Here is a 27,934-nt window from a genome sequence, read left to right as displayed (position 1 = left end):
CCCGGAAGTACTTTATTTTTTGTGACGTCGCTGGTAAAGAAACCGATCAACACTTCAAAACGTTTTTCCTTCTTTCTCGCAAAAATGGTCAACGACTAAGATTAATAATCCTAATCGCAAATCGGCAATGGTAAGAGTTATTTGTCTGGTTTACATAACTTGATAATCATTTCGGTAGTTTATATTTTATTATGTTTAGCTAATATAAGCTAGCTAGCGAAAAGTGTCTGGTTCTGCCTGGTTAGCTAGCCAAGGAATGAATATAGTTAAATGAATATAGTTAAATGAACCATGCATAACCTAACGTTATATTGATATAACAGCGTGGATTAATTTGTTTTAGGTAGTCTGAACTAGTGAGACTGCTGTCGTCTTCTCCCAACACCGACCTGTCTACTGGGATGGCCTCTGCACCACCACTACAGCAGCCCGCTGCCAACACAACACAAGGTTTCATGCAACAACTACACATTTTATACTATTAACTAACGCTAATTTAATAGGGATGATTTGATAACGGAGTTTCTTGGAGCTCCGTCGTGGGAAGTTCGGCTATTTTTAAAAACGAATTGTTCGACTCATTTTCTTGAATTTTAATTTTAATAATTGAACGAGTCAAATTCATCCGAGGCTGAGAAATGGACAAAGAGAAAGTTGGCTGAGCTGGAACACACTAGCGAGGTCATCATAGTAAATTAATGGCTTTAAACGTTTACAGAGCCTCTTCTCACAGGAGTGATGCTTAGAGTTCAATTTCGCCCGAAATGGCACAACAACAAAAAATGTATCCCTTTTTTATTTTCCAACTACTAACAGGTTTTTGAAAGGAAACTGAAAAGTAACAACTCGTGTAGAAAGTAAACATCCGCACCTCGCCAGTAGTGCTGATGTCTGCATAACAAGGAAGTAGGAAACCAGTGGCAATTTGGACTCGTTCTGGTCTAGCGATCGATGACAGCAGATTACGCTGCCCAACTTCATGTAATTAGAAAGAGGAGATTGTCCTGATAAATATACACATTGTTTGATATTTGGTGAAGTATACCAGCATGCCTCTCCATATGAAAACAATGGGGGGAGCTCCAGCAGCGTTTCCCAGGGCAAAAGGTATTTCGGTTGGGGGGGAAAAAATCTAAATAAACACATTGGGAGATATTTGGCGAAATAGACAAGCCATGCCTATATTTCCCCTATAGGAAACAATGGGACGACCTGTCTCATTGTCAACAATAGAGAAGCAGGCATTGTGACATAGAACAATAAACTGGGAATAGGACTTTGGGAAGGAGAGTTGGTGCTGACATAAAAAATAATGCCTGTTTTTTTTTGTGTGATTTACTAAAAAACTACAACGATAGTTGGGACATATGGTAATATTTATGAAACTGGGCTCCACGGCATATGCAATTAACTAGTTTTTTTTAATCAGAAAAATGTGTCCAGTCTACCCAGTGTATACAGCAGGTCAAATGAACGAGTCACTCTGGGGGGGGAGGGAAGAATCATGACTCGCAAGTCAGTAAAGAGAAAATACTGACTCGTTCGAACTGCACATCACCATCTGACGTTCCGATGCTGTTTTCAAATAACTACGGATTCGACACAACGTAGCGATGCTTGTGTCAAAGTAACAATACCATGTGATGACGCTTTGGGACCTCAGACTACTGTCTGGGAGGGGTCAGAACTTTTAACCTTTATCTAACTAGGCAAGTCAGGTAAGAATAAATTCTGATTTTCAATGACGGCCTAACAAAAGGTCTCCTGTGGGGACGGGGATTAAAAATAAATTAACTAAAAAATATATATGACAAAACACACATGACAAGAGAGACACTACATAAAGAGAGACCTAAGACACCAACACAGCATGGCAGCAACACATGACGACGACACAGCATGGCAGCAACACATGATGACGACACAGCATGGCAGCAACACATGATGACGACACAGCATGGCAGCAACACATGACAACAACACCGCATGGCAGTAACACATGACAACGACACAGCATGGCAGTAACACATGACAATGACACAGCATGGCAGTAACACATGACAACAACACAGCATGGCAGCAACACATGACAACAACACCGCATGGCAGTAACACATGACAACGACACAGCATGGCAGTAACACATGACAACAACACAGCATGGCAGTAACACATGACTGGAGGAGACTGGCCCTGGGGGGCATGGAGGAGACTGGCCCTGGGGGGCAGGGAGGAGACTGGCCCTGGGGGGCAGGGAGGAGACTGGTCCTGGGGGGGCAGGGAGGAGACTGGTCCTGGGGGGCATGGAGGAGACTGGTCCTGGGGGGGCAGGGAGGAGACTGGTCCTGGGGGGGCAGGGAGGAGACTGGTCCTGGGGGGGCAGGGAGGAGACTGGTCCTGGGGGGGCAGGGAGGAGACTGGTCCTGGGGGGGCAGGGAGGAGACTGGTCCTGGGGGGGCAGGGAGGAGACTGGTCCTGGGGGGGCAGGGAGGAGACTGGTCCTGGGGGGGCAGGGAGGAGACTGGTCCTGGGGGGGCAGGGAGGAGACTGGTCCTGGGGGGGCAGGGAGGAGACTGGTCCTGGGGGGCATGGATGTAAAGTGTGTGGAGGTGGTGCAGTTTGGCAGGGCTTGAATGTAGGGTGCATGGAGGGTCAGGGGGAGAGTAGGTATGCGGGTCCGGTGTCATTTAGGGCTTTGTAGACGAGGATAATTGTGTAGTCAATCTTTTTAGGAAAAGGTAGCCGACGTAGATGAGCAAGGATGGGGGTGATGTGGACAGACTGGTTTATTCGTGGCTGAATCCTAGAGGCACTTTTGTTTTGGAAGAGCTGTAGTTTGTGAATTGATTTTGCAAGTACTGTGTTCACATAATCAATTCTTGAACAAAATGAATGCATGGATTAGTTTTTCTGTCCAGATGTAGTGAGCGAGGGTCCTCGGCGGGAGATGTTCTCCAAAAAAAGAATGACATTTTACAATGTGGACATTGAAGGAGAGAGCAGGGTCGAAAACAAACGGCTAGCTCTACTTTGTTGATGGCAGGAAAGTCCAATTTCTTTAACTGATTTCAACGTTGACATTCAGAATGACAAGATTGATTAGCTACTCAAAAAAAAAATCCACATAAAAAAACACAACACTAAATTGCTAATAGAATAGCAGAGCAATCAGCCTTGGGCACCATCAAAAACAATAATAGTAAATAATATTAAAACAATCTGTTTTTCACCTCGTCAAACTGATTTCTATATTCTGATTCTAAAATTACAACTAGGCTACAGAATGGAAAATGGGGGATACCTAGTCAGTCGTCCAACTGAATGTATTCAACTGAAATGTGTGTTCTGCATTTAACCCAACTGAATCAGAGGTGCGGGGGGTGCTATAATCGACATCCACGTCTTCGGCGCCCGGGGAACAGTTCTGCTCAGGGCCAGAACGACAGATTTTTACCTTGTCCGCTCTGGGATTCGATCCAGCAACCTTCCGGTTACTGGCCCAACGCTCTAACCACTAGGCCACCTGATAGAGGCAGGGTGCTCTGCATCTTCCTGAAAACTAGACCTATTGATAAATGTGCCATTTCTTATTTGTCAGCATGAATGAAATTAATGAGTCTTTGAGGCATTATTTTCATTACGGAAACCGTTTGTTGTTTAGGAACCAAATGGAACAAAATGGGGAGGGAGCTGCGTTTTCCCATTTGGAATAAACGGTTTCTGTTGCTAAATGTTTTGCAACAGAATCGGCGTAATGAATACACCCCTGCCTTGTGGACTGTATTAGCTTTACAATACTTGGCCTATAGCTAGTGATAAAGCTATTTGCTCCTGCTAGCTAGCAACAGGTCTACTTGTTTTAGCTAGCAAGCTAATTTGCTAAGGTTGCTGCGTTCTATAAGTGAAGTTTGGAGTTATCTTAAAGATTGAATTGATGGTATCACATTTTTTTATAACTAAATAAATCACACTGTTGGCGTTTTTGTTGGACGAGACGTCTCTCAAGCTGTCACCAGCTGTGTTTTAGGTACAGAGAACGTTATTGGCAGACAAGATCAGCAGAGATGGTATCTGGATAGTGCACAAGTTTCTGATTGGTGTACTGTTTAGCACTTGGCGTTTCCCTGTACAGCTAGTGAGTAGAAAAGTAAGTATTTAGAAAAAAATGGCTGTTTTTGATGGCACGGGCTTGATCCCTTAGTTCTAGTGAAGGGAAATCTTTTTTTTATTTTTTACTTTTACCCCCCCCAACATCAGTGCCCGACCTCACTAAGGCTCTTGTGGCTGAATGGAAGCAAGTCCCTGCAGCAATGTTCCAACATCTAGTGGAAAGCCTTCCCAGAAGAGTGGAGGCTGTTATAGCAGCAATGTTCCAACATCTAGTGGAAAGCCTTCCCAGAAGAGTGGAGGCTGTTATAGCAGCAATGTTCCTACATCTAGTGGAAAGCCTTCCCAGAAGAGTGGAGGCTGTTATAGCAGCAATGTACCAACATCTAGTGGAAAGCCTTCCCAGAAGAGTGGAGGCTGTTATAGCAACAAAGGGGGAACCAACTCCATACTAATGCCCATGACTTTGGAATGAGATGTTGGACGAGCCGGTGTCCACATACTTTTGGTCATGTAGTGTATCTTTCATATTAGTGAGAAATAATTTTCAAAAAAACAAAAAGGTTTAAATTACTAAAAACCTTTTTGTTATGGGGTTAGGGTTCTCACACGGCCATATTTACATGCTACAGCGCTTGTTTACGGGAAACAGACGCAAGACAGGGAGATGCCTTTGTTAATTAGCTATCTGCGTCTCCGAACACCTGTGTGTAAACGGAATCCACAAAGGTGTTGTCACTGAACAATATTTATCGACCGCAACTGTTTAAAACATTTAAAACAAGAAAGCTGTTGTGTTTCCTCTGTCTATAGGTCAGAGAATAACATGCACGTTATATGGCTGCCATCGTGTCTACACGGACACAGACAGCCTGGCCAAACACATCAAGGACCACCAGAATCACATCCCTACTCAGTCCCTCCCAGGTAAGCTCATAGAATACAACACACTTCCTGGATCTTGGAGGAGACATGGTTTTATGAATAAAGATTTACTTATTGGATAAAGGTCAGACTCAGAAGTATCTGAACTGTTGTGTGTATGATGATACAAAAAAAAAAACATCACTGAGGACAGTTACAATTATTATAGTCGGATTAAAGCTGCACTATGCAGAAATCGCTCTTGTTGTTTCCTGGTTGCTGAAATTCTGTTCGTTCTCATAATTAAAGTTAATGTGATAAAACAAGCAAGTATTGTGTACAGAATCATCGTACCATCTAAACTGCTGTGAAATATCTTTTTCCATAACCAATAATATTGTATTTTCAGCTGGTGTACCTTACTGAAAGTAAAAGACGCAAAAACGAAACACTACGACCCACAATAAACCCAACCACAGACTAGAACCCAGCCAGCACTAGAACCCACAATAAACCCAACCACAGACTAGAACGAAGCCAGCACTAGGGCCCACAATAAACCCAACCAAGGCAAAAACCTGGCCAGCAAGGAGAGAGCGGTGACTTACCAGGATGATAGCCAGCAGAGAAGCACCTTGGAGGGGATCTAGTTTCCAGGATGATAGCCAGCAGAGAAGCACCTTGGAGGGGATGTAGTTTCCAGGATGATAGTCAGCAGAGAAGCACCTTGGAGGGGATGTAGTTTCCAGGATGATAGCCAGCAGAGAAGCACCTTGGAGGGGATCTAGTTTCCAGGATGATAGCCAGCAGAGAAGCACCTTGGTGGGGATGTAGTTTCCAGGATGATAGCCAGCAGAGAAGCACCTTGGAGGGGATCTAGTTTCCAGGATGATAGCCAGCAGAGAAGCGCCTTGGAGGGGATGTAGTTTCCAGGATGATAGCCAGCAGAGAAGCGCCTTGGAGGGGATGTAGTTTCCAGGATGATAGCCAGCAGAGAAGCGCCTTGGAGGGGATGTAGTTTCCAGGATGATAGCCAGCAGAGAAGCACCTTGGAGGGGATGTAGTTTCCAGGATGATAGCCAGCAGAGAAGCACCTTGGAGGGGATGTAGTTTCCAGGATGATAGCCAGCAGAGAAGCACCTTGGAGGGGATGTAGTTTCCAGGATGATAGCCAGCAGAGAAGCACCTTGGAGGGGATGTAGTTTCCAGGATGATAGCCAGCAGAGAAGCACCTTGGAGGGGATGTAGTTTCCAGGATGATAGCCAGCAGAGAAGCACCTTGGAGGGGATGTAGTTTCCAGGATGATAGCCAGCAGAGAAGCACCTTGGAGGGGATGTAGTTTCCAGGATGATAGCCAGCAGAGAAGCACCTGGGAGGGGATGTAGTTTCCAGGATGATAGCCAGCAGAGAAGCACCTTGGAGGGGATGTAGTTTCCAGGATGATAGCCAGCAGAGAAGCACCTTGGAGGGGATCTAGTTTCCAGGATGATAGCCAGCAGAGAAGCGCCTTGGAGGGGATGTAGTTTCCAGGATGATAGCCAGCAGAGAAGCGCCTTGGAGGGGATGTAGTTTCCAGGATGATAGCCAGCAGAGAAGCGCCTTGGAGGGGATGTAGTTTCCAGGATGATAGCCAGCAGAGAAGCACCTTGGAGGGGATGTAGTTTCCAGGATGATAGCCAGCAGAGAAGCACCTTGGAGGGGATGTAGTTTCCAGGATGATAGCCAGCAGAGAAGCACCTTGGAGGGGATGTAGTTTCCAGGATGATAGCCAGCAGAGAAGCACCTTGGAGGGGATGTAGTTTCCAGGATGATAGCCAGCAGAGAAGCACCTTGGAGGGGATGTAGTTTCCAGGATGATAGCCAGCAGAGAAGCACCTTGGAGGGGATGTAGTTTCCAGGATGATAGCCAGCAGAGAAGCACCTTGGAGGGGATGTAGTTTCCAGGATGATAGCCAGCAGAGAAGCACCTGGGAGGGGATGTAGTTTCCAGGATGATAGCCAGCAGAGAAGCACCTTGGAGGGGATGTAGTTTCCAGGATGATAGCCAGCAGAGAAGCACCTTGGAGGGGATCTAGTTTCCAGGACAGGTCGGTGGAAAGTCCAAAAGAGTCAATCCAAGTGGAGTTGAAGTTTGGCAGTAGTCCAAAAACATCCAAGGCACAATGTGAAGTGGAAGGATGAAAGCAGCAGGAGTCTGCTCAGATAATTCCCCAGTGCAGGATAGGGTGCCCAGGTATATCCAAATAGGCCTTAAAGGTTTCAGCAGACCTGTTTTGTATTAATAACTCTGTTTACAATATTACACTATTGTCCAGTGTGTTCACAGCCAGGAGAAACGAAGGTAAATGGAGACTAAAATCCACTAAAAGTTTTCCAGCTACAAACACTGATCAGAGGAAAAGACAGGCTATCCACCATCTTGAAAAGTTGGTGTGGAAACGATTTTATGATATATACATTGTTTTTACCGAACTCACTTCCTTCGCACATGAGGGGGAGCTCCACGTGGAGGGGGGAGGCTGGCTGGCGCTCCACCTGGAGGGAGGGGGAGGCTGGCTGGCGCTCCACGTGGAGGGGGGTGGCTGGCTGGCGCTCCACCTGGAGGGAGGGGGGAGGCTGGCTGGCGCTCCACATGGAGGGGGAGGCTGGCTGGCGCTCCACCTGGAGGGGGGAGGCTGGCTGGCGCTCCACCTGGAGGGGGGAGGCTGGCTGGCGCTCCACATGGAGGGAGGGGGAGGCTGGCTGGCGCTCCACATGGAGGGAGGGGGAGGCTGGCTGGCGCTCCACATGGAGGGAGGGGGGAGGCTGGCTGGCGCTCCACATGGAGGGAGGGGGGAGGCTGGCTGGCGCTCCACATGGAGGGAGGGGGAGGCTGGCTGGCGCTCCACGTGGAGGGGGGAGGCTGGCTGGCGCTCCACGTGGAGGGGGGTGGCTGGCTGGCGCTCCACCTGGAGGGAGGGGGGAGGCTGGCTGGCGCTCCACCTGGAGGGGGGGGGGGGAGGCTGGCTGGCGCTCCACATGGAGGGAGGGGGGAGGCTGGCTGGCGCTCCACATGGAGGGAGGGGGGAGGCTGGCTGGCGCTCCACATGGAGGGAGGGGGGAGGCTGGCTGGCGCTCCACGTGGAGGGGGGAGGCTGGCTGGCGCTCCACGTGGAGGGGGGAGGCTGGCTGGCGCTCCACCTGGAGGGGGGAGGCTGGCTGGCTGGCGCTCCACATGGAGGGAGGAGGCTGGCTGGCGCTCCACCTGGAGGGAGGAGGCTGGCGCTCCACCTGGAGGGGGGAGGCTGGCTGGCGCTCCACCTGGAGGGGGGAGGCTGGCTGGCGCTCCACGTGGAGGGGGGAGGCTGACGCATGCGAAGATCAAATCCACAGCTGGAATACCTTTTTTTAAGGTGTTTACACGTCCTAATAATTCGAAAGATCGCTCAGAAAACGAGGTGTTTTTAATTGGCGTCCAATTTTGACCTTTACGCCCGATTTTAAGATATTCTCCCTCCTGCCATAATCAGTTTAATATCAAATGTTCTCACCGTCTCTCGCCCTCCTCTCAGGTAAAGTGTTCCTCTGCTCCTCCATCGGCTGCAACGGCTCCTTTCCCAGCATGCAACATCTGATGGAACACATGAGACAGCACCACAAACCCAACACGTACTTCCTGTAGGTATCTGTGTGTGTGTGTGTGTGTGTGTGTGTGTGTGTGTGTGTGTGTGTGTGTACACGAAGAGACTCGTCGTTCTCCAGATGTCCCTCTGACAAGTGTGATGATTGTCTTGCTTCCAACCCGTAAACGATTCCCCTCTTTCTCTCTACCAGGTGTCAGAGTTGTCGGTCCAAGCTGCGTTCTTACAGGGCCCTCCTCAAACACCTGCACACCTGCGCTAAGGTGGCTAAGAGCAAGGCCAAGGCTGGCGAGCAGGCAGAGGTCAAGCCTGACCCTGACCCCGACGCTGCCGTTCCCATGGCTACAGACCAGGAGCAGCAAGAGCCCATGGAGTCCGAGCCCTCTCACCCTATCCCTGGGTCCACTGGGTCTGAACATCTCTCTGCCCTGGCTCCCTCCCTCTACCAGCCCCCAGAGGATGGATCTCTCCTCGGCCTGGACCTCAACTCGGCCTTGCTCCCTGGGGCTTTCTCCCTCCAGGAAGGAGGTGGTGGTGGTGGATTGTCAGTCGCCCAGCCCCCAAGCCTCACAGAGCAGCTCCCCGAGGGATCCTTCGGTTCCTTCTCACAGTACCTTCAATCTCCACTGGAAGTTTCTGGATCGGCGCTACAGCAACAGAGACCTCCCAGGCCCGTCCCTTCTGCTCTGGCTTCCTCTCCGCCACGCCAAACCTCCACCGCGCCCGTCTCGAACGCTCGCTGGAGGAAGAATCAAGGTGATCTAATAACAGTCAGCTTGTTTGGTTGAATCTCAGGGTTAAGAAATGTTGTCATTTCTATTTGATTTCAATTACCTTTTTTTTTCGACCGCAGGCCTGTTTTTTTTAGGAGAGATCGGTGCTCCACGTTGAGTCGATATCACTTAAAAGCTTTAAAAACAGGGTTGTCAAACTAATTTATATATAAAAAAAAAGTAACTTTTAACATCAATTATCTAAATATGTGAACTATGATTTGTTAAAAAAGTTTTTGCATAATTATGTTGAAGATTAGACCCTATTTTACATAATCGGAGGCGGTTGTGTTGTGCTTGCTATTGGTCGAGACTTTCTCTTGAATACAGGATGGGGGCCATTTCAATCAGAGAGATGGACCCCCCCCATCTAAAACGCAGCGGTCTGTAGGGGTCCATCTCTCTGATTGAAATGACCCCTCCCTCCAGACCGCTGCGTTTTATCTGGTACATCGAATTACAATTTCCAATCACTGTTCATGATGGCCGCCGGTCAACTTAAATGCCTGTTGTTTTCTAGTTGTATGATTTCAATAGGTTTTCCTGTGGAGGATTGACAGTATCAATTAAAACAAACGATATTCCCGTTCAAGTCAACATCTTTATGGGACCATTTTGAAGGTTGAAATTGTAATTTTATTCCCTTTTTTTTTTTTTTGTATCAGCCAAAACATGACATCCACCCTGTATTCAAAACATGTATCAGCCAAAACATGACATCCACCCTGTATTCAAAACATGTATCAGCCAAAACATGACATCCACCCTCTATTCAAAACATGTATCAGCCAAAACATGACATCCACCCTGTATTCAAAACATGTATCAGCCAAAACATGACATCCACCCTGTATTCAAAACATGTATCAGCCAAAACATGACATCCACCCTGTATTCAAAACATGTATCAGCCAAAACATGACATCCACCCTCTATTCAAAACATGTATCAGCCAAAACATGACATCCACCCTGTATTCAAAACATGTATCAGCCAAAACATGACATCCACCCTCTATTCAAAACATGTATCAGCCAAAACATGACACCCACCCTGTATTCAAAACATGTATCAGCCAAAACATGACATCCACCCTCTATTCAAACATGTATCAGCCAAAACATGACACCCACCCTGTATTCAAAACATGTATCAGCCAAAACATGACACCCACCCTGTATTCAAAACATGTATCAGCCAAAACATGACACCCACCCTGTATTCAAAACATGTATCAGCCAAAACATGACACCCACCCTGTATTCAAAACATGTATCAGCCAAAACATGACACCCACCCTGTATTCAAAACATGTATCAGCCAAAACATGACACCCACCCTGTATTCAAAACATGTATCAGCCAAAACATGACACCCACCCTGTATTCAAAACATGTATCAGCCAAAACATGACACCCACCCTGTATTCAAAACATGTATCAGCCAAAACATGACATCCACCCTCTATTCAAAACATGTATCAGCCAAAACATGACACCCACCCTGTATTCAAAACATGTATCAGCCAAAACATGACACCCACCCTGTATTCAAAACATGTATCAGCCAAAACATGACACCCACCCTGTATTCAAAACATGTATCAGCCAAAACATGACACCCACCCTGTATTCAAAACATGTATCAGCCAAAACATGACACCCACCCTGTATTCAAAACATGTATCAGCCAAAACATGACACCCACCCTGTATTCAAAACATGTATCAGCCAAAACATGACACCCACCCTGTATTCAAAACATGTATCAGCCAAAACATGACATCCACCCTCTATTCAAAACATGTATCAGCCAAAACATGACACCCACCCTGTATTCAAAACATGTATCAGCCAAAACATGACACCCACCCTGTATTCAAAACATGTATCAGCCAAAACATGACACCCACCCTGTATTCAAAACATGTATCAGCCAAAACATGACACCCACCCTGTATTCAAAACATGTATCAGCCAAAACATGACACCCACCCTGTATTCAAAACATGTATCAGCCAAAACATGACACCCACCCTGTATTCAAAACATGTATCAGCCAAAACATGACACCCACCCTGTATTCAAAACATGTATCAGCCAAAACATGACACCCACCCTCTATTCAAAATAATGCGATCAGATGGTGGAAACAACACAAAACTCCTCCGATGATGAAGATGTAAAATAGGGTCTAAGCTACAATGTGAAAATGTAGAAAGAAAAAAGTATTAAATTATATCAAACTCAACTATTTTATTTCCCGCTGATGAAAGTCTGGATATCGTAGGGTGGGACAAAACGGGTTAACTCTGAGCACGTCTACATTACCGGTCAAAAAGGTTTACAACACCTTCTCATTCCAGGGTTTTTGCTTTATTTTGTACTATTTTCTACATTGTAGAATAATAGTGAAGAAATTAAAACTATGAAATAACACATATGGAATCATGTAGTAACCAAAAAAGTGTGCAAAGCTGTCCATCAAGGTAAAGGCTATTTTGAAGAATCTCAAAAACAAAATATATTTAAATTTGATTAACACTTTTTTTTTTGTTGGTTACTACATGATTCCATATGTGTTATTTCATAGTTTATGTTTTCACTTTTATTCTACAATGTAGAAAATAAAAAAAATTAAGTAAAAACTTGAATGAGTAGGTGTGTCCAAACTTTTGACTGGGTCCTGTATCTCCTGAATGTTTTTTGGCATTAAGGTCGTAAGAAGTCTCTTTCTGACCACTCCTACCATGAGTAAATATGTATTGAACGTTTCGTTCAAAAGTTGCTTGGATTTCACAGCCGTGTTAGTTCACGTTGACTAGTAGTCCTATTTTAGCCTGGTCCCAGGTCTGTTTGTGCTATAGTCAACTGCAACGACCATAGGAGTTGGGGCTACACAGATCTGGGACCACCAGGCTAGTCCTGTTGTCCTGTTGGAGATCCCTGGATGAAAGACAGACGCAGACAGACGTGCTGATTGAACTGTGTTTTTATCGTGTCCTGCCAGACGCTCCTCTAAGTCACAGATGGGCCTCTCCTCCAGCCAGTCACAGGTTAACTAGAGATGGAGCACAGGTGAGACGTGGAGAAACCACTAACCACTAAACACACAACTAGAGAGAGAGAGAGAGACTAACCACTAAACACACAACTAGAGAGAAAGACCACTAAACACACAACTAGAGAGAGAGAGAGAGAGAGAGAGAGAGAGGACACGAGACACACGAGAGAGAGTAGAGACCACTAAACACCACCAACTAGAGAGAGCACGAGCCAGACCACTACATCACACAATCTAGAGATAAGAGAGAAAACCACTAAACACACAACTAGAGAGAGAGAGAACCACTAAACACACACTAGAGAGATGAGACCACTAACACACAACTAGAGAGAGAGAGAGAGACCACTAAACACACAACTAGAGAGAGAGAGAGAGACCACTAAACACACAACTAGAGAGAGAGAGAGAGACTAACCACTAAACACACAACTAGAGAGAAAGACCACTAAACACACAACTAGAGAGAGAGAGAGAGAGAGAGAGAGAGAGAGAGACCACTAAACACACAACTAGAGAGAGAGAGAGACCACTAAACACACAGAGAGAGAGACACCACTAACACCCCTATAGAGAGAGAGAACACTAAACACACAACTAGAGAGAGAGAGAAACCACTAAACACACAACTAGAGAGAGAGAGAGAGAGACACCACTAAACACACAAACTAGAGAGAGAGAGAAACCACTAAACACACAACTAGAGAGAGAGAGACACTAAACACACAACTAGAGAGAAAGACCACTAAACACACAACTAGAGAGAGAGAGAGAGAGAGAGACCACTAAACACACAACTAGAGAGAGAGAGAGAGAGAGACCACTAAACACACAACTAGAGAGAGAGAGAGACCACTAAACACACAACTAGAGAGAGAGAGAGAGAGAGACCACTAAACACACAACTAGAGAGAGAGAGAGAGAGAGAGAGAGAGAGAGACCACTAAACACACAACTAGAGAGAGAGAGACCACTAAACACACAACTAGAGAGAGAGACACCACTAAACACACAACTAGAGAGAGAGAGAGACCACTAAACACACAACTAGAGAGAGAGAGACCACTAAACACACAACTAGAGAGAGAGAGAGAGACCACTAAACACACAACTAGAGAGAGAGAGAGAGAGACCACTAAACACACAACTAGAGAGAGAGAGAGAGACCACTAAACACACAACTAGAGAGAGAGAAACCACTAAACTGCCCTCTGGTCATATCCAATGGAATTCTCCTGCTTCTTCCTCCAATGCTAACCTGCGTTATTGGCTTCCTCCCTCTACCCTTCCTGCTGACTTGGCTTCCCTTTTCCTGCCCCGGCCTAACCAATCACCTATCCAATCACCTAACCAATCCATCATTCAACCTGTCCAACTCCCAGATTCACTGACACAGCAAGGTGTGGATGCTTTCACCAGCAGGGGTATTAACCTCTAAAAGTCTAATATATTTATATATATATTATATATCTATCCTATAGAATAACACATTCAGAACTGGCAAAAAAATAAATGCCCGGACTTGAACCCGAGCGAACATCTCTGGAGAGACCTGAAAATAGCGACGCTCCCCATCCAACCTGACAGAGCTTGAGAGGATCTGCAGAGAAGAATGAGAGAAACTCCCCAAAATACAGGTGTTGCCAAGCTTGTAGCGTCATACCCAAGAAGACTTGAGGCTGTAATCGCTGCCTAAAGTGCTTCAACAAAGTTCTGATTTGAAGGGTCTACATACCTTTTATTTTTAATACTTTTGCAAAAAATTCTATAAACCTGTTTTTGCTTTGTCATTATGGGGTATTGTGTGTAGATTGATGAGGGGGGAAAAAACAATTTAATCCGTTTTAGAATGAGGCTGTAACGTAACGTGGGAAAAGCCAAGGTGTCTGAATACTTTCCAAATGCCCTGTATATGAAAGCTCAGGAAATATGGTTTTATTTGGACACATATTTAACCCCTCATTTTTGTTGCCACAAAAACCCTCCGAGTTTTTGTGGGCCAAACCTTTCAGACGCTACAGATGCGTGTGAGAGAGAATACATGGTCTGACAAACACCACTCTAGCTCTTCCACCGCAGATGCAGAAGGCCCGACATCGACGTATATGTGGTGGATTGAGAGATGCAGCCCAAGCAAAAGACTGATATCTATAGCTTAAACTGACAGATTGCCAGGTCGCAATTGTAAATGAGAACTTGTTCTCAACTTGCCTACCTGGTTAAATAAAAGTAAAATAAAATAAATAAAGATTGGATTTATTATTGTTACTTAGATTGATATTAGACTTTTTAAGGATTAACTACCATTCAGATGTCTGGGTTCGTTACCGTAAAACCTTTTCCTACAGAACATGCAGGTGAGCGTACTTTATCATACTTCCTCTCGTTCCATCTGGTGCCTACTGAACAAGACCCCTGTCTGTGCCCAAGCACCGACTTCCTTTTAGTAGAGGTCTGTGGTGTGAAGAGCTGTAGGTTCATTGGGGCTTTCAAGTAGTCCAGGGCTGAGGGCTTGTGGCTTTCAAGTAGTCCAGGGCTGAGGGCTTGTGGCTTTGCTGTCTGGCTGCCTTCACTTCAATGTTGATTCATGTTCACCAGCTTCCACTTTCCCCGCCCGCCCTTGTCAAAAACCTTGTGCTTTTTAGGCTACACATGCTTTGACCTTACATCAATCTGAAACCACTATCCCACGTGTTAACAATATGGACCACTAGACCCTACCCCTTAGGGAGATGTGAGAGGATTTGATTGGTGTAACTTCTACCTAAGCCTATCAGAGAGCAAAGGGCAGCTACTACCTACCATGTTTACACCCTCAGCTCCTCCCCAAGGGTCTAGGAGTCCATTTTGGGATTGGACCATGGTTAATTTACAGAGTTACACCTCTTCCCTCCAGGTCAATCCTTCAACGGCCGTATTCTATGGAAACACACCAAGGGGCGCTACAGCTGTGTCCAGTGTGGCCACTCCACCCCAAACAGGAAGGAGATGACTGCCCACATCAAGGGCCAACACAAGAGCCCTGCTGCAAGGCCTGGTAACGACGCAGGTACCACTGTCTATTATAGAGCCTCTGCTGCCAGGCCTGGTAACGACACTGTCTATTATAGAGCCTCTGCTGCCAGGCCTGGTAACGACAGATACCACTGCCTATTATAGAGCCTCTGCTGCCAGGCCTGGTAACGACAGGTACCACTGTCTATTATACCCTCTGTTGTCTAGTAAATCCCACCGTCTATGCTGTAACATTTGAGGGATCCTTTGGTTAAATAAGGACTGATTTGGTGTGCGTGTTGCCTCGTCTCACTCAGCCCTCTTCATTTTTAGACGGCCACGTGCCCTCTTCACAGACTAAAGTGTCTTCAGCTGTGGAGGCCAACACCTACACCTGTCTCTGACTCGACGCCCACAGGAGAGGAAAATGGCAGAGGACCGTTCAATAATGTGGAACTAGTTTCATCACCTTTTTTTATTTTCCTGTGAAAAGTGATTCATTTCAATAAACATAATTAAACTTGATCAAGGTCAATGGTATTCAAGTGAGTTTTTTTTTTTTTTTTTATGTGCAGAAAATGTATTGACATCACACACCCTCATAACTAGATTGGTTGGGAAGGACCACAAATTATAGTTCTGACTGATAGTCAACGCAGCTTTACATAGCTGATAAAGTTAACTTGGCATGTGAGATGTCAACAATCACCATCTGCTGCAGCAAGCTAAAAGCATGGTGACATTAGACAAAATTACCTTGTTCCCAGGCGCAACTACAGCAGCAAATAAAACATTCCACTTCCTAGTCCTGACATTAAACAGTCAGAAAATAAAACATTCCACTTCCTAGTCCTGACATTAAACAGTCAGAAAATAAAACATTCCACTTCCTAGTCCTGACATTAAACAAGAAATAATGCACTCAGTCGAATTTTAACTACCGCGCCTTACAAGGAGCATAAAGCAGTCAGAAAATAAAACATTTTATAAATCGACAACATCGTGTTAAATAAGGGCAATATGTATTTCCTCTGCCAAGTGGTCATTATACTACAGTCGACCCACTGCTCATATCCAACGACTGGGAGCCAGAGTGAGTCTTTAAATGTCTCTTCAGGTGATTTAGACAGGTGTAGGTCTTAGAACAGAGATGACATGGGTACGGTCTCACCCCAGTGTGGTTCAGAACGTGTTTCTTCAACTCCGCACCGCGTGAGAATGCCTTACCACACTCGTGGCAGATGTAAGGCCGTACTCCTGTATGTACACGCATGTGAAGCGTGACCTTACTGGCCATGGTAAAACCTTTCTCGCAGACGGTGCACTTGTACGGTCTCTCCCCAGTGTGTGTTCTCCTGTGGATCTGCAGCTCTCCTGCAGAGCAGAAGGCCTTGCCGCAGTCGGAGCAGAGGAAAGGTTTCTCCCCCGTGTGAGTCCTGATGTGTATCGTCAGGTTTCCGTTCACAGAGAATCGCTTGGCGCAGTAGGTGCACTGGTACGGTCTCTCGCCAGTGTGAGTTCGCATGTGCAGCTTCAGGTCTCCTTTGCATCTGAAGGCCTTTCCACAGCTGGAGCAGATCTTGGACCTCTCTTGGGAGTGACGTTGCTCGTGGTTATTCTGCCAGACCTAAACGAAATTATTTCGTTAAGACATTTTATAATAATATTAGTCGTCTCAACCGTTTTAGTATAATAATAACATACAGCGTTTTTCTTGTCTGTGAAATCAGGGTTAACCTCTAGATTCTGTGGTTTTACTAATCAATACCTGTGAGCTGAAGCCCTTTCCACACTGTTTACACTTGTAGGGTTTGTCTTCTGCACCGTGGGCTTTCTGGTGGGCCCTCAGCTCCGCCACGCCTGGGAATGGTCCCTCCCCACAGTACCTGGCAATACATAGGTTAGCAGATTGTCTGTGTGCTAAATTACAGTCTATTCCATACATATATATATATACATATATATATATATATATATATATACACACACACACACACACACACATATACACACACACACACACACACACACACACACACACATATATATATATAGGGCTCTGGTCAAAACTAGTGCCCTGAATAGGGTGTAATTTGGGATGTAGTTATTGACTGTTCACCTTACAGGACAGAGAACTTTCTGAAGGGCAGGGGGACTGTACAAGTGAAAAAAAAACATGATCAACAATCATGAATCACAGACGGGTATCCCAAATGGCACCCTATTCCCTACATGGGGGGCCCTGGTCAAAACTAGTACACTATATAGGGTCCCATTTGGGACTACACATACAGCAATAGGATATCAGTATAATATATACCTGCAGTTGAAGACCTTGTCAGTGGTGTGGGTTACCAGGTGTTTTTTTAACGAGTTGTGCCACTTGAAGATTTTCCCACACTGCGGACACTCAAACTGACCCGCTTGACCCAAACCGCTGGCCCGTCTACCGCCACTACACCGGTGTCTGATCCGCTCCCTGATCGACTCAAAACTGCTCCCACATTTAATACAGACATAGGCGGCGTTGGAGCACTGTGTCCGACGGTGGGTAGACATCTCCGAGGACCTTCTGAAGGTCTTACCACACTGGGAACACTTGTAAGGGTTCTCCCCCGTGTGAAGTCTCTGGTGCTCTAACATCTCATAGAGGTAGATGAAACAACGGCCACATTGGGGACACTTGTGAGCCACTCGTTGACGCGGCTGCTCTGATGATACACTGGAGGAGGAGGAGGCTGCTGTTGTTGTTGTTGACTGGGCCGGGTCGTGTTCAGCTGTAGCGCTGCTCAGGGAGTATTGGTGCTCAGAGACAACCGCTTCTCTTCCTTCCTCAGACTTCAATCTCACCTTCGGTCTCTCCTTCAGGTGATCTTTTCCTTCAGATCCTTGGCTTTCTACTGACTCTGTTCCTGTAATCTTATCCGTACTTGCTTTTGACTCAGCCCATTGGCCACTCAAACTGTCAGTCATGATCTCCAAGGGCGGGCTGTCGCGGGCGCTGTGGCGCGAGGCATTGGCCAGTCTCAGTGATGGAGGGAAGGATAACGAGACGAGGAGACGGTCCTCTGTTCTCGAGGGAACTGAACGGTGACGACCAGGACCAATGGAAAGAAGATGGGAAAAAGCTAATTATTCTATAGGTTAGTGAAATATAATGCTATAGCACTTCAACTACAGTCAGACAGAATATGCATCCCAAATTACACCTATTCCCTATATAGTGCCCTACTACGGGACCCTATTCCCTATATAGTGCCCTACTACGGGACCCTATTCCCTATATAGTGCCCTACTACGACCCTATATAGTGCACTACTACAACACTGGGACCCTATGGACCCTGGTCAACAGTAGAGCATTATAAAAGGGAATAAGGTTGCCATGTGGACTGCAGACAGGGGCTTACCGCTCTTGGGCAGCTTCCCGGGGCAGTGTTGGTTCTGTAGCAGAGACTTCAGGTCCTCTCCGTGAGAGACACAGCGCATGTAGTCCTCCAGAACAGAGGGGGCAGCACTGATCAACAACGCAGTCTGAACAAAGAAAAAGAAAAATCACATTGTATTGGTCACATACATTTACATTTAAGTCATTTAGCAGACGCTCTTATCCAGAGCGACTTACAAACATTGTATTGGTCACATACACACGTTTAGCAGATGTTATTGTGGGTGTAGCGAAATGCTTGTAAATGTTTTAGTTATTCTACATACACCAATGAATTGCCATGTAAGCAATAAGGCCCGGGGGTGTGTGGTATATGGCCAATATACCACAGCTAAGGGCTGTTCTTAAGCACGACGCAATGCTGAGTTCCTGGATACAGCCCTTAGCTGTGGTATTGGCCATATACCACACACCCCTGAGGTGCCTTATTGCTGTTATAAACTGATTACCAACGTCAAAATATTTGTCATATCGGTGGTATACAGCTGTCAGCCAATCAGCACTTGAACAACCCAGTTTATTCTAAATAACCATGTTTTGTTCCAACCCTGTATAATCATTTTATCTTGACACCAGACTGTTCAGAGGAACAACGGACCAAGTGTTACTCATTGATCTGAAAACTCAGTGTCACTGGCCATGTCCCAAATCTGTCTGGCCTACTACTTACTAATCATACATTTACATTTTAGTCATTTAGCAGACGCTCTTATCCAGAGCAACTTACAGTAGTGAATGCATACATTATCTTTTTTTTTTTGTACTGGCCCCCCGTGGGAATTGAACCCACAACCCTGGCGTTGCAAACACCATGCTCTACCAACTGAGCCACAGGGAAGACCATACTGCATACTGTTCAGTAGAAATAAATGCAGTAAGCAACAAACAACATTCTAGGCTCCTCCTCCCGAGAATCTCCACATTCTAGGCTCCTCCTCCCGAGAATCTCATTATACTAGGCCCCTCCTCCCGAGAATCTCATTATACTAGGCCCCTCCTCCCGAGAATCTCATTATACTAGGCCCCTCCTCCCGAGAATCTCATTATACTAGGCCCCTCCTCCCGAGAATCTCATTATACTAGGCCCCTCCTGCCGAGAATCTCATTATACTAGGCCCCTCCTGCCGAGAATCTCATTATACTAGGCCCCTCCTCGCGAGAATCTCATTATACTAGGCCCCTCCTCCCGAGAATCTCATTATACTAGGCCCCTCCTCCCGAGAATCTCATTATACTAGGCCCCTCCTCCCGAGAATCTCATTATACTAGGCCCCTCCTCCCGAGAATCTCATTATACTAGGCCCCTCCTCCCGAGAATATCATTATACTAGGCTCCTCCTCCTGAGAGCGTGTAATCTAATGTGTTGATTCCTGCCATTGGTTCATTCTGGTACAGCGCCTCCCCTCATCAGCTGTTGTCTGGAAAGACTGTTCCTCAGTAGTGAATTCTACTGAATGAAGAGCTGAAATGAGTATGACATCACGACATTTAAACCATACTCGATTTTAGAAAGTTTGATAGTATGTCAATTTTCGCATACCTAAAAATGCCTTCCATTTACAACACAAGTATGGGTATTCGGACATTGTAGCACTGCTGTCCAACTGTGTACCTGTTTGAAGTCTGGGACCGGCAGCAGCTCCTCCAGTCTAGACAGGAAGTGGCACACCAGAGTTTGCAGCGATGAGTCAAAGTTAGGACCATACTCCACCGGGAACACCACCTGACAGACAGTCAAAGTTAGGACCTTAGTTAGAGATGATACTTTAAACTTCTTTGGGATAGGGGGCGGTATTTTGACGTCCGGATGAAAAGCGTGCCCAAAGTAAATTGCCTGCTACTCAGGCACAGAACCTAGGATATGCATATAATTGGTAGATTTGGATAGAAAACACTCTGAAGTTTCTAAAACTGTTCAAATAATGTCTGAGTATAACAGAACTGAAATGGTAGGCGAAACCCCAAGGACAAACCATCCCCCCCCCAAAAAAAATAAATCATGCTACCATTGATTTCAACGGTTGGCACTTTTATAATAGGGCGAAATCATGCCCGATTGCAATTCCTAGGGCTTCCACTAGATGTCAGTCTTTAGAACGAGTTTCAGGCTGGTTTTTGGACAAATGAGCCAGAAATAGTAGTTTTTGTAGGAGGCTCCCATTTTGGCTGTAGTGTTTCCTAGCGAGTGAATGAGAGTACGTTCCTTGGTATTCTTCTCCGGTAAAGACAATAACGATTCTCAGTCTTAAATTGTATCGTTTATTTGCGTATTAGGGTACCGAAGGTTTGATTATAAACGTTGATTGACTTGTTTGGAAAAGTTTATTGGTAACGTTTGGGATTCATTTTGTATGCATTTTGAAAGAGGGAAACCGAATGGATTATTGACTGAAGCATGCCAGCTAAACTGATTTTTTATGGATATAAAGAAGGCCATTATCAAACAAAAGGACCATTTGTAATGTAACTGGGACCTTGGAGTGCCAACAGAAGATCTTCAAAGGTAAGGCATATTTTATATTGCTATTTCTGACTTTCATGTCGCACCTCTGGTTGAAAATGATTTGTTATGCATTTGTGTGCTGGGCACTGTCCTCAGATAATCGCATGGTTTGCTTTCGCCGTAAAGCCTTTTTGAAATCTGACACGGTGGCTGGATTAACAAGTTAAGCTTTATTTTGATGTATTGCACTTGTGATTTCATGAAAGTTTAATATTTATAGTAATTTAATTAGAATTTGGCGCTCTGCAATTTCACCGGAAATTGTCGAAATGGGACGGTAGCAAGAAGTTAAAGATCCCAGAGGGGAAACCCAACAACCATAGTGAAGGGCAAGAGAATTTATCACTGTTCCAATACTTTAAAACAGCATCCTGCCTTGAGATTAAAACACTAACATGAATCTTCATCATCTGAGAAGAGAAGTCCATCATGGAGGTTAGGAGCCCTGTTAGAGTTTAGCAGCCTCGTGTCCCCTCCTATCTGGGTCTTCCACTAGGCTCTATCATACCTTGAAGAAGTGTTCCCTAGGCTCTATCATACCTTGAAGAAGTGTTCCCTCCTATCTGGGTCTTCCACTAGGCTCTATCATACCTTGAAGAAGTGTTCACTAGGCTCTATCATACCTTGAAGAAGTGTTCCCTTCTATCTGGGTCTTCCACTAGGCTCTGGATCAGCTTCAGGAAGTTGGATTCAGCAAATTCAATCGCGGCATCGTTTGACTGCAACACATAAGGGTCCAGACAAACATCACAAGCTGGACACAGTGTCGGTTTCCTGGAGACAGTCTAGTCTTGGACTAAAAAGCAAACAAATAGAGAATCATCTTTGATAAGTGCTTTTTAGTCTAGGACTTAGTTTGAATCTGTATCCAGGGAACTGCTCATTACTGTTCAAAAAGAATGGGCTTGTCAAAATATCTCCCCAGTTGATTAAACACACCTGTTTCAGACCAGATGCTGTGATTCTATCCAGGTGTGTTTGAACAGCCTCGAGGTCATCAGGATGTCCAGATCGGAACAGTTCCAGAGTCACCTGAGAAGAGAACCAACCAGTTACCACGTGCATTCAACTCATCCGCAGCCTCCAATCACAGACGCTCTTGTGCTGTGTGCACCTTCCCACACAGACGCCAAGCCCCTCCACCCTGACACTCACAACAACAAAGTCGAGATGAAAGATCACGACTTCCTCTCTGACAACAAGCAGTTTCAACTCTCCATTAGCATTTGAGGTTTGGTCCGACATAGGTCGGTCATATGAACACCGAAACAGACATTTACTGTTGTCGTAGAAATTACCAGTAAGGATCCCAAAGTCGAGCTTAAATTAATTGAAGCTTAACTGCCTGTAGCTCAGGACCTGAAGCAAGGATATGCATATTCTTGATACCATTTGAAAGGAAACACTTTGAAGTTTATGGAAATGTGAATTGAATGTAGGAGAATATAACACAATAGATCTGGTAGAAGAAAATACAAAAAAAAAAAAGTATTTTTCTACCACCATCTTTGAAATGCAAGAGAAAGGTCATAGTTCTAGCCATCACTCTGGTTGTAATTCCAATAGTGTCCACAAGATGGCAGAAGTGTGCGCACAAAAGTTTCAGATGGATAACTTGAAGTATGAGTGAACTACAAGACTTTCAGTGTGAAGATCCCAGGTACATTTGGGCAAATCGTGAAGGAGGCATTCGCCTTCATATTAAATTTTTTGGCAAGAATATCATCAAATCTGTATACTTGGACTTTGATTTAGATTTCCAAGTATTAGTAGCCATATCATAAGTTCAACATTTGCAAAACAACCAGTTTTCATAACTTCATAACTCTGAAAATCCTTATAATTTCTGTCCAAAATGAAATATACATGGTTTCTGGATACTCCTGTAAAGCCCAGCTCATTGGCTATCTAGCTAGCTTTGTTTGACCCCGATTGGTGCTTCTTTGACAAAGACAGACTTTCAAGCGGGCCATGAAGGCGTCGCTCTCTGACCAAATATGGTGTCCTATCGGATACACTACACCCCTAATGATATAGTGAAGTCTGTATACATTCTAGGATCTCTGAGGAATAAATACGAATGTGATTTGACTCATTGAAACAACGTTTAGAGTGAGATATTCACAGATTTCTTTCTTTGCAAGTTGAACGAGTGGAAATACAAAAATCGGTCTTGCATGCTATTTGGACCTTTTTAGGATATGAAATCCTTTTTCACTTAACAAAATGACACTTCATGTTATCTCTGGGACCCTTTGGATGATAAATCAGAGCAAGATTTCAGAATGTAAGTACACATTTCACCTTCAGAGGTGAATTTATCAAACCTATCGGGGTGAAAAAAAGTGTTGTTAGGAGCTCTCAAACAATCGCATGGTATTATTTCTCAGTAATAGCTACTGTAAATTGGACAGAGCAGTTATATTAACAAGTATTTAAGCTTTCAGCCGATATAAGACATTTAATATGCACCGACATTTGTTGTTTCTTTAAAATCTGTGATCTTGACATAAAAACGCTGCATGATTTACAACTGTCCCGTTGACGGAACGCCGATCCTTAATTATTAATATCTGGGTTTTTAGTCATTTACACTGAAATAGTTTTTCCAACCCAACAATTAATTTTGAAATAAAAATATACACACAGTGCATTCGGAAAGTATTCAGACCCCTGGACTTTTCCCACTTTGTTATGTTACAGCCTTATTCTACAATGGATTAAATTGTTTTTTTTGTAAATCAATCTACACACAATACCCAATAATGACAAAGCAAAAACAGGTTTAGAAATTTTGGCAAATGTATTAATTAAACTGACATTTCAAATTTTCATAAGTATTCTGACATTTTACTCAGTACTTTGCTGAAGCACCTTTGGCAGCGATTACAGCCTTGAGTCTTCTTGGGTATGATGCTACAAACTTGGCACACCTGTATTTGGGGAGTTTCTCCCATTCTTCTCTGCAGATCCTCTCAAGCTCTGTCAGGTTGGATGGGGAGCGTCGCTGTACAGCTATTTTTCAGGTTTCTCCAGAGATGTTTGATCGGGTTCAAGTCCGGGCTCTGGATGGGCCACTCATACTTGTCCCGAAGGATCTCAAGGATCTCAGTACTTTGCTCCGTTCATCTTTCCCTCAAACCTGACTAGTCTCCCAGTCTCTGCCGCTGAAAAACATCCCCAAAGCATGATGCTGCCACCACCATCCTTCAGGTTTCCTCCAGATGTGACACTTGGTATTCAGGTCAAAGAGTTCAATCTTGGTTTCATCAGACCAGAGAATATTGTTTCTCTTGCTCAGAGTCCTTTAGGTGCTTTTTGGCAAACTCCAAGCAGGCTGTCATGTGTCTTTTACTGATGAGTGGCTTCCGTTTGGCCACTCTACCATAAAGGCCTGATTGGCGGAGTGTTGCAGAGATGGTTGACCTTCTGGAAGGTTCACCCATCTCCACAGAGGAACAACTCTGAATCTCTGTCAGAGTGACCATAAGGTTCTTGGTCACCTCCCTGACCAAGGCCCTTCTATCCCGATTTGATCAGTTTTGCCAGGCGGCCAGCTCTAAGTGGTTCCAAACTTCTTCCATTTAAGAATGATGGAGGCCACTGTGCTCTTGAGGACCTTCAATGCTGCTGATATTTTTTTGGTACTCTTCCCAGATCTGTGCCTCGACATAATCCTGTCTCGGAGCTCTACGGACAATTCCTTCGACCTCATGGCTTGGTTTTTGCTCTGACATGCACTGTCAACTGTGGGACCTTTATATAGACCGGTGTGTGCCTTTCCAAATCATGTCCAATCAATTGAATTTACCACAGATGGACTCCAATCAAGTTGTAGAAACATCTCAAGGATGATCAATGGAAACAGGATGCACCTGAGCTCAACTTCAAGTCTCATAGCAAAGGGGTCTGAATACTTATGTAAATAAGATATGTTTTTCTTTTTTATTATACATTTGCAGACATTTTACATTTGATCAATTTTAGAATAAGGATGTAACGTAACAAAATGTGGAAAAAGTCAAGGGGTCTGAATACTTTCTGAATGCATTGAATATATATTATTTATTTTACACACTGTTTGGACACCTAAGGATTTCAAACAGCAGAAAAATCCCTGAGATTGATTCAGAATCTCTTACCCGTCCTCTGAGAGCCAGGATGAGCAGCCACCTCTGTCTGTTGGACAGGAGTTCTGGAACCACCTCCGTTACCATGGACACAAACTCCTCCAGCTTCCCATAATGCTTTGTGTTGCCCTGGCGCACCACCTGCCACATAACAGCTGACATCATCCGGAGAGGAGGGACCAGCAGGCCCAGGGAGGGCAGAGGAAAGGGAGATTCTGCTAGGAGGAGAGACGGGGGGGAGAGGGAGGTAGAGAGATGGTGAAGGGGAGAGGGAGGTAGAGAGATGGTGAAGGGGAGAGGGAGGTAGAGAGATGGTGAAGGGGAGAGGGAGGTAGAGAGATGGTGAAGGGGAGAGGGAGGTAGAGAGATGGTGAAGGGGAGAGGGAGGTAGAGAGATGGTGAAGGGAGAGGGAGGTAGAGAGATGGTGAAGGGGAGAGGGAGGTAGAGAGACGAGGTTGAGTCACCGTAGTGAGGCATAGTTCATTGTCTAAATAAACTAAACCAACACAAGCAAGCTAAAGGCCGTCCTTCGTCCTCCTTTCTGCAAATCAGATCATGATTCTACACTCCTGCTTCATTTTTTACAAGCAGAAGCTCTCAAAAGGAAGTAGCCATAGAGAAATGTTCCTCCGAAGCGGAGACTATGCTGCAGCTTTGATAGCTGCTGACAAATGTTTCTGGGACGCCGACGATAGCGTTGACGAGTTAACCACCTCAGTCCCCCAGTTAGCTGCTTCCCCTGGATTAACACCCCCGGGTATGCACTAAAGGACAGGGTTACCGCTCACAGGGCTATTGTAGTGTACCCTGACACTATAGCTGAGGACACGAACGCATACAAGTCCCGCTACGACCTCCTCAAACAGGCAAAATAACAATATAGGAACAAGGTGGAATCCTATTATGGCAGGGCTTGCAAACTATTGCGGACTACAAAAGGAAAACCCAGTGACGCGAGCCTACCAGACGGGCTAAATGCCTTCCATGCTCGCGTCGAGGCAAGCAACACTGAAGCATGCATGAGAGCACCATGTTCCGGACAACTGTAATCACTTTCCATAGCCGATGTGAGTAAGACCTTCAAGCAGGTCGACATTCACAAGGCCGCAGGGCCAGACGGATTACCAGGATGTGTACTCAGAGTACACGCTGACCAACTGTCAAGTGTCTTCACTGACTTTTTCAACCTCTCCCTGACCAAGTCTGTCATACCGTCATGTTTCAAGCAGAACACTATAGTCCCCGTGCCCAAGGAAGCGAAGGTAACCTGCCTAAATGACTACCGTCCCTTAGCACTCACGTCGGTAACCATAAAGTGCTTTGAAAGGCTGGTCATGGCTCACGTCAACATCCCTGAACCCCTAGACCCACTCCAATTTGCATACCACCCCAACAGAGCCACAGATGACTCAATCACACTCCACACTGCCCTTTCCCACCTGGACAGAAGGAATACCTATGTAAGAATGCTGTTCATTGACTACAGCTCAGCATTCAACACCACAGTACCCTTGATAAATGTGTATTCAACCAATAAAATTAGATTTTAAAGAAAGTGGAGAGGAGAATTTTTAAAAGAATTTAGAAATAGCTTGACAACTTTGAATTTTCTGCATGCAGAACATCTGGAAAACTGTATAAAATAGCACTTTTGGTCCATGAACCACACACGTTACGATGTTGGGAGCATAAGGACCTTCATCTTTCATTATCAGCGAGAAATAGTCCAAACACAAAGATGTTTACTGAAGACAGAGTGGACTGCTAATTCCCCACAACACCTCTGTGTAAACGGAAGATCGATGCCACAAACACGTTGTCACTGATAAAACAATAGTGTTGGCTGCCACTGTTAATAAAACTGGTTACCCGTGTAAAGACTAGTTGTCCTTATTGTGTATGCGTTACATTTTACATTTACATTTTTTGTCATTTTAGCAGACGCTCTTATCCAGAGTGACTTACAGTAGTGAATGCATACATTTCATACATTTTTCCCCCGTACTGGTCCCCCGTGGGAATCGAACCCACAACCCTGGCGTTGCAAACACCATGCTCTACCAACTGAGCTTTCATTCTCCCCTGCATTGTTGGGAAGGGCCCCATATTATTAAGCATGTGACGAGTACAGTTTGATCTGGGCTACTAAGGCTACAGCCAGATAAAACATGTAACGGAGGGCCGAAGCAAGATAGCTAAGCTACATATAGAAGCATAATAGCTAAGCTACAAAACAAAATATACGACTTTAGTTAATACATACCCATGTTGCACCTCTAAGCAACTTAACGCTTCGGATTGTTATAAAGACAAAATGAAATGAGCGTTGTATTTATATAAAAAAAATGTTTTTGCTAGTTAGCACAAGGACACCATTTTTGGCGTTTTCTTTGTTGGTTATAAAAAAAAAAGAAGCAAATGTACTTCCGG

The 27,934-nt window shown here is 45.1% G+C and overlaps 2 protein-coding genes across 5 annotated transcripts; one reads left to right on the top strand and one right to left on the bottom strand.

Annotated features, from left to right (window-relative positions):
• On the top strand, nucleotides 1–15,951 carry znf414 (zinc finger protein 414). Of its 3 annotated transcripts, XR_003871007.1 has the most exons (8): nucleotides 1–130; nucleotides 348–450; nucleotides 4,921–5,034; nucleotides 8,524–8,629; nucleotides 8,786–9,348; nucleotides 12,375–12,442; nucleotides 15,325–15,477; nucleotides 15,756–15,951. XR_003871007.1 is itself a non-coding variant. In XM_029726635.1 (7 exons), the coding sequence occupies exons 1-7, from the start codon at nucleotides 128–130 to the stop codon at nucleotides 15,824–15,826; spliced, it is 1,113 nt and encodes a 370-aa protein (XP_029582495.1). In that variant the 5' UTR covers nucleotides 2–127; the 3' UTR covers nucleotides 15,827–15,951. The 3 variants fall into 3 exon arrangements, 2 of the variants coding, with proteins under 2 accessions (XP_029582495.1, XP_029582496.1); XM_029726635.1 differs by lacking the exon at nucleotides 12,375–12,442 and having other exon boundaries at nucleotides 2–130; XM_029726636.1 differs by lacking the exon at nucleotides 12,375–12,442 and having other exon boundaries at nucleotides 2–130; nucleotides 344–450.
• LOC115170240 (zinc finger protein ZFMSA12A) lies at nucleotides 15,879–27,906 on the bottom strand. Of its 2 annotated transcripts, none has more exons than XM_029726633.1 (9): nucleotides 27,768–27,906; nucleotides 25,516–25,721; nucleotides 22,313–22,405; nucleotides 21,997–22,092; nucleotides 20,483–20,593; nucleotides 18,832–18,955; nucleotides 17,743–18,505; nucleotides 17,191–17,308; nucleotides 15,879–17,049 (listed from the first exon to the last, which is right to left on the bottom strand). In XM_029726633.1, exons 1-9 carry the CDS (start codon nucleotides 27,769–27,771, stop codon nucleotides 16,468–16,470), a joined length of 2,097 nt encoding a protein of 698 aa, XP_029582493.1. In that variant the 5' UTR covers nucleotides 27,772–27,906; the 3' UTR covers nucleotides 15,879–16,467. The 2 variants fall into 2 exon arrangements, with proteins under 2 accessions (XP_029582493.1, XP_029582494.1); XM_029726634.1 differs by having other exon boundaries at nucleotides 25,516–25,718.
• Nucleotides 27,907–27,934: the final 28 nt, after the last annotated feature.

Source organism: Salmo trutta, chromosome 31 (assembly GCF_901001165.1).
Source record: "Salmo trutta chromosome 31, fSalTru1.1, whole genome shotgun sequence".
Taxonomy (NCBI): Eukaryota; Metazoa; Chordata; class Actinopteri; order Salmoniformes; family Salmonidae; genus Salmo; species Salmo trutta.
Note: the sequence above shows the minus strand (reverse complement) of the source record. Positions and strands in the feature narration are given on the sequence as shown.

Coding starts and splice junctions, on each gene's coding strand:
- znf414 (XM_029726635.1), top strand. Junction 451..4,920: donor CGCTGCCAACACAACACAAG/GTTTCATGCAAC, acceptor CTCTGTCTATAG/GTCAGAGAATAACATGCACG. Junction 15,478..15,755: donor AAGGCCTGGTAACGACGCAG/GTACCACTGTCT, acceptor CTTCATTTTTAG/ACGGCCACGTGCCCTCTTCA.
- LOC115170240 (XM_029726633.1), bottom strand. Junction 17,309..17,742: donor GACAAGGTCTTCAACTGCAG/GTATATATTATA, acceptor ATGTATTGCCAG/GTACTGTGGGGAGGGACCAT. Junction 17,050..17,190: donor GAAAGGGCTTCAGCTCACAG/GTATTGATTAGT, acceptor AATTTCGTTTAG/GTCTGGCAGAATAACCACGA.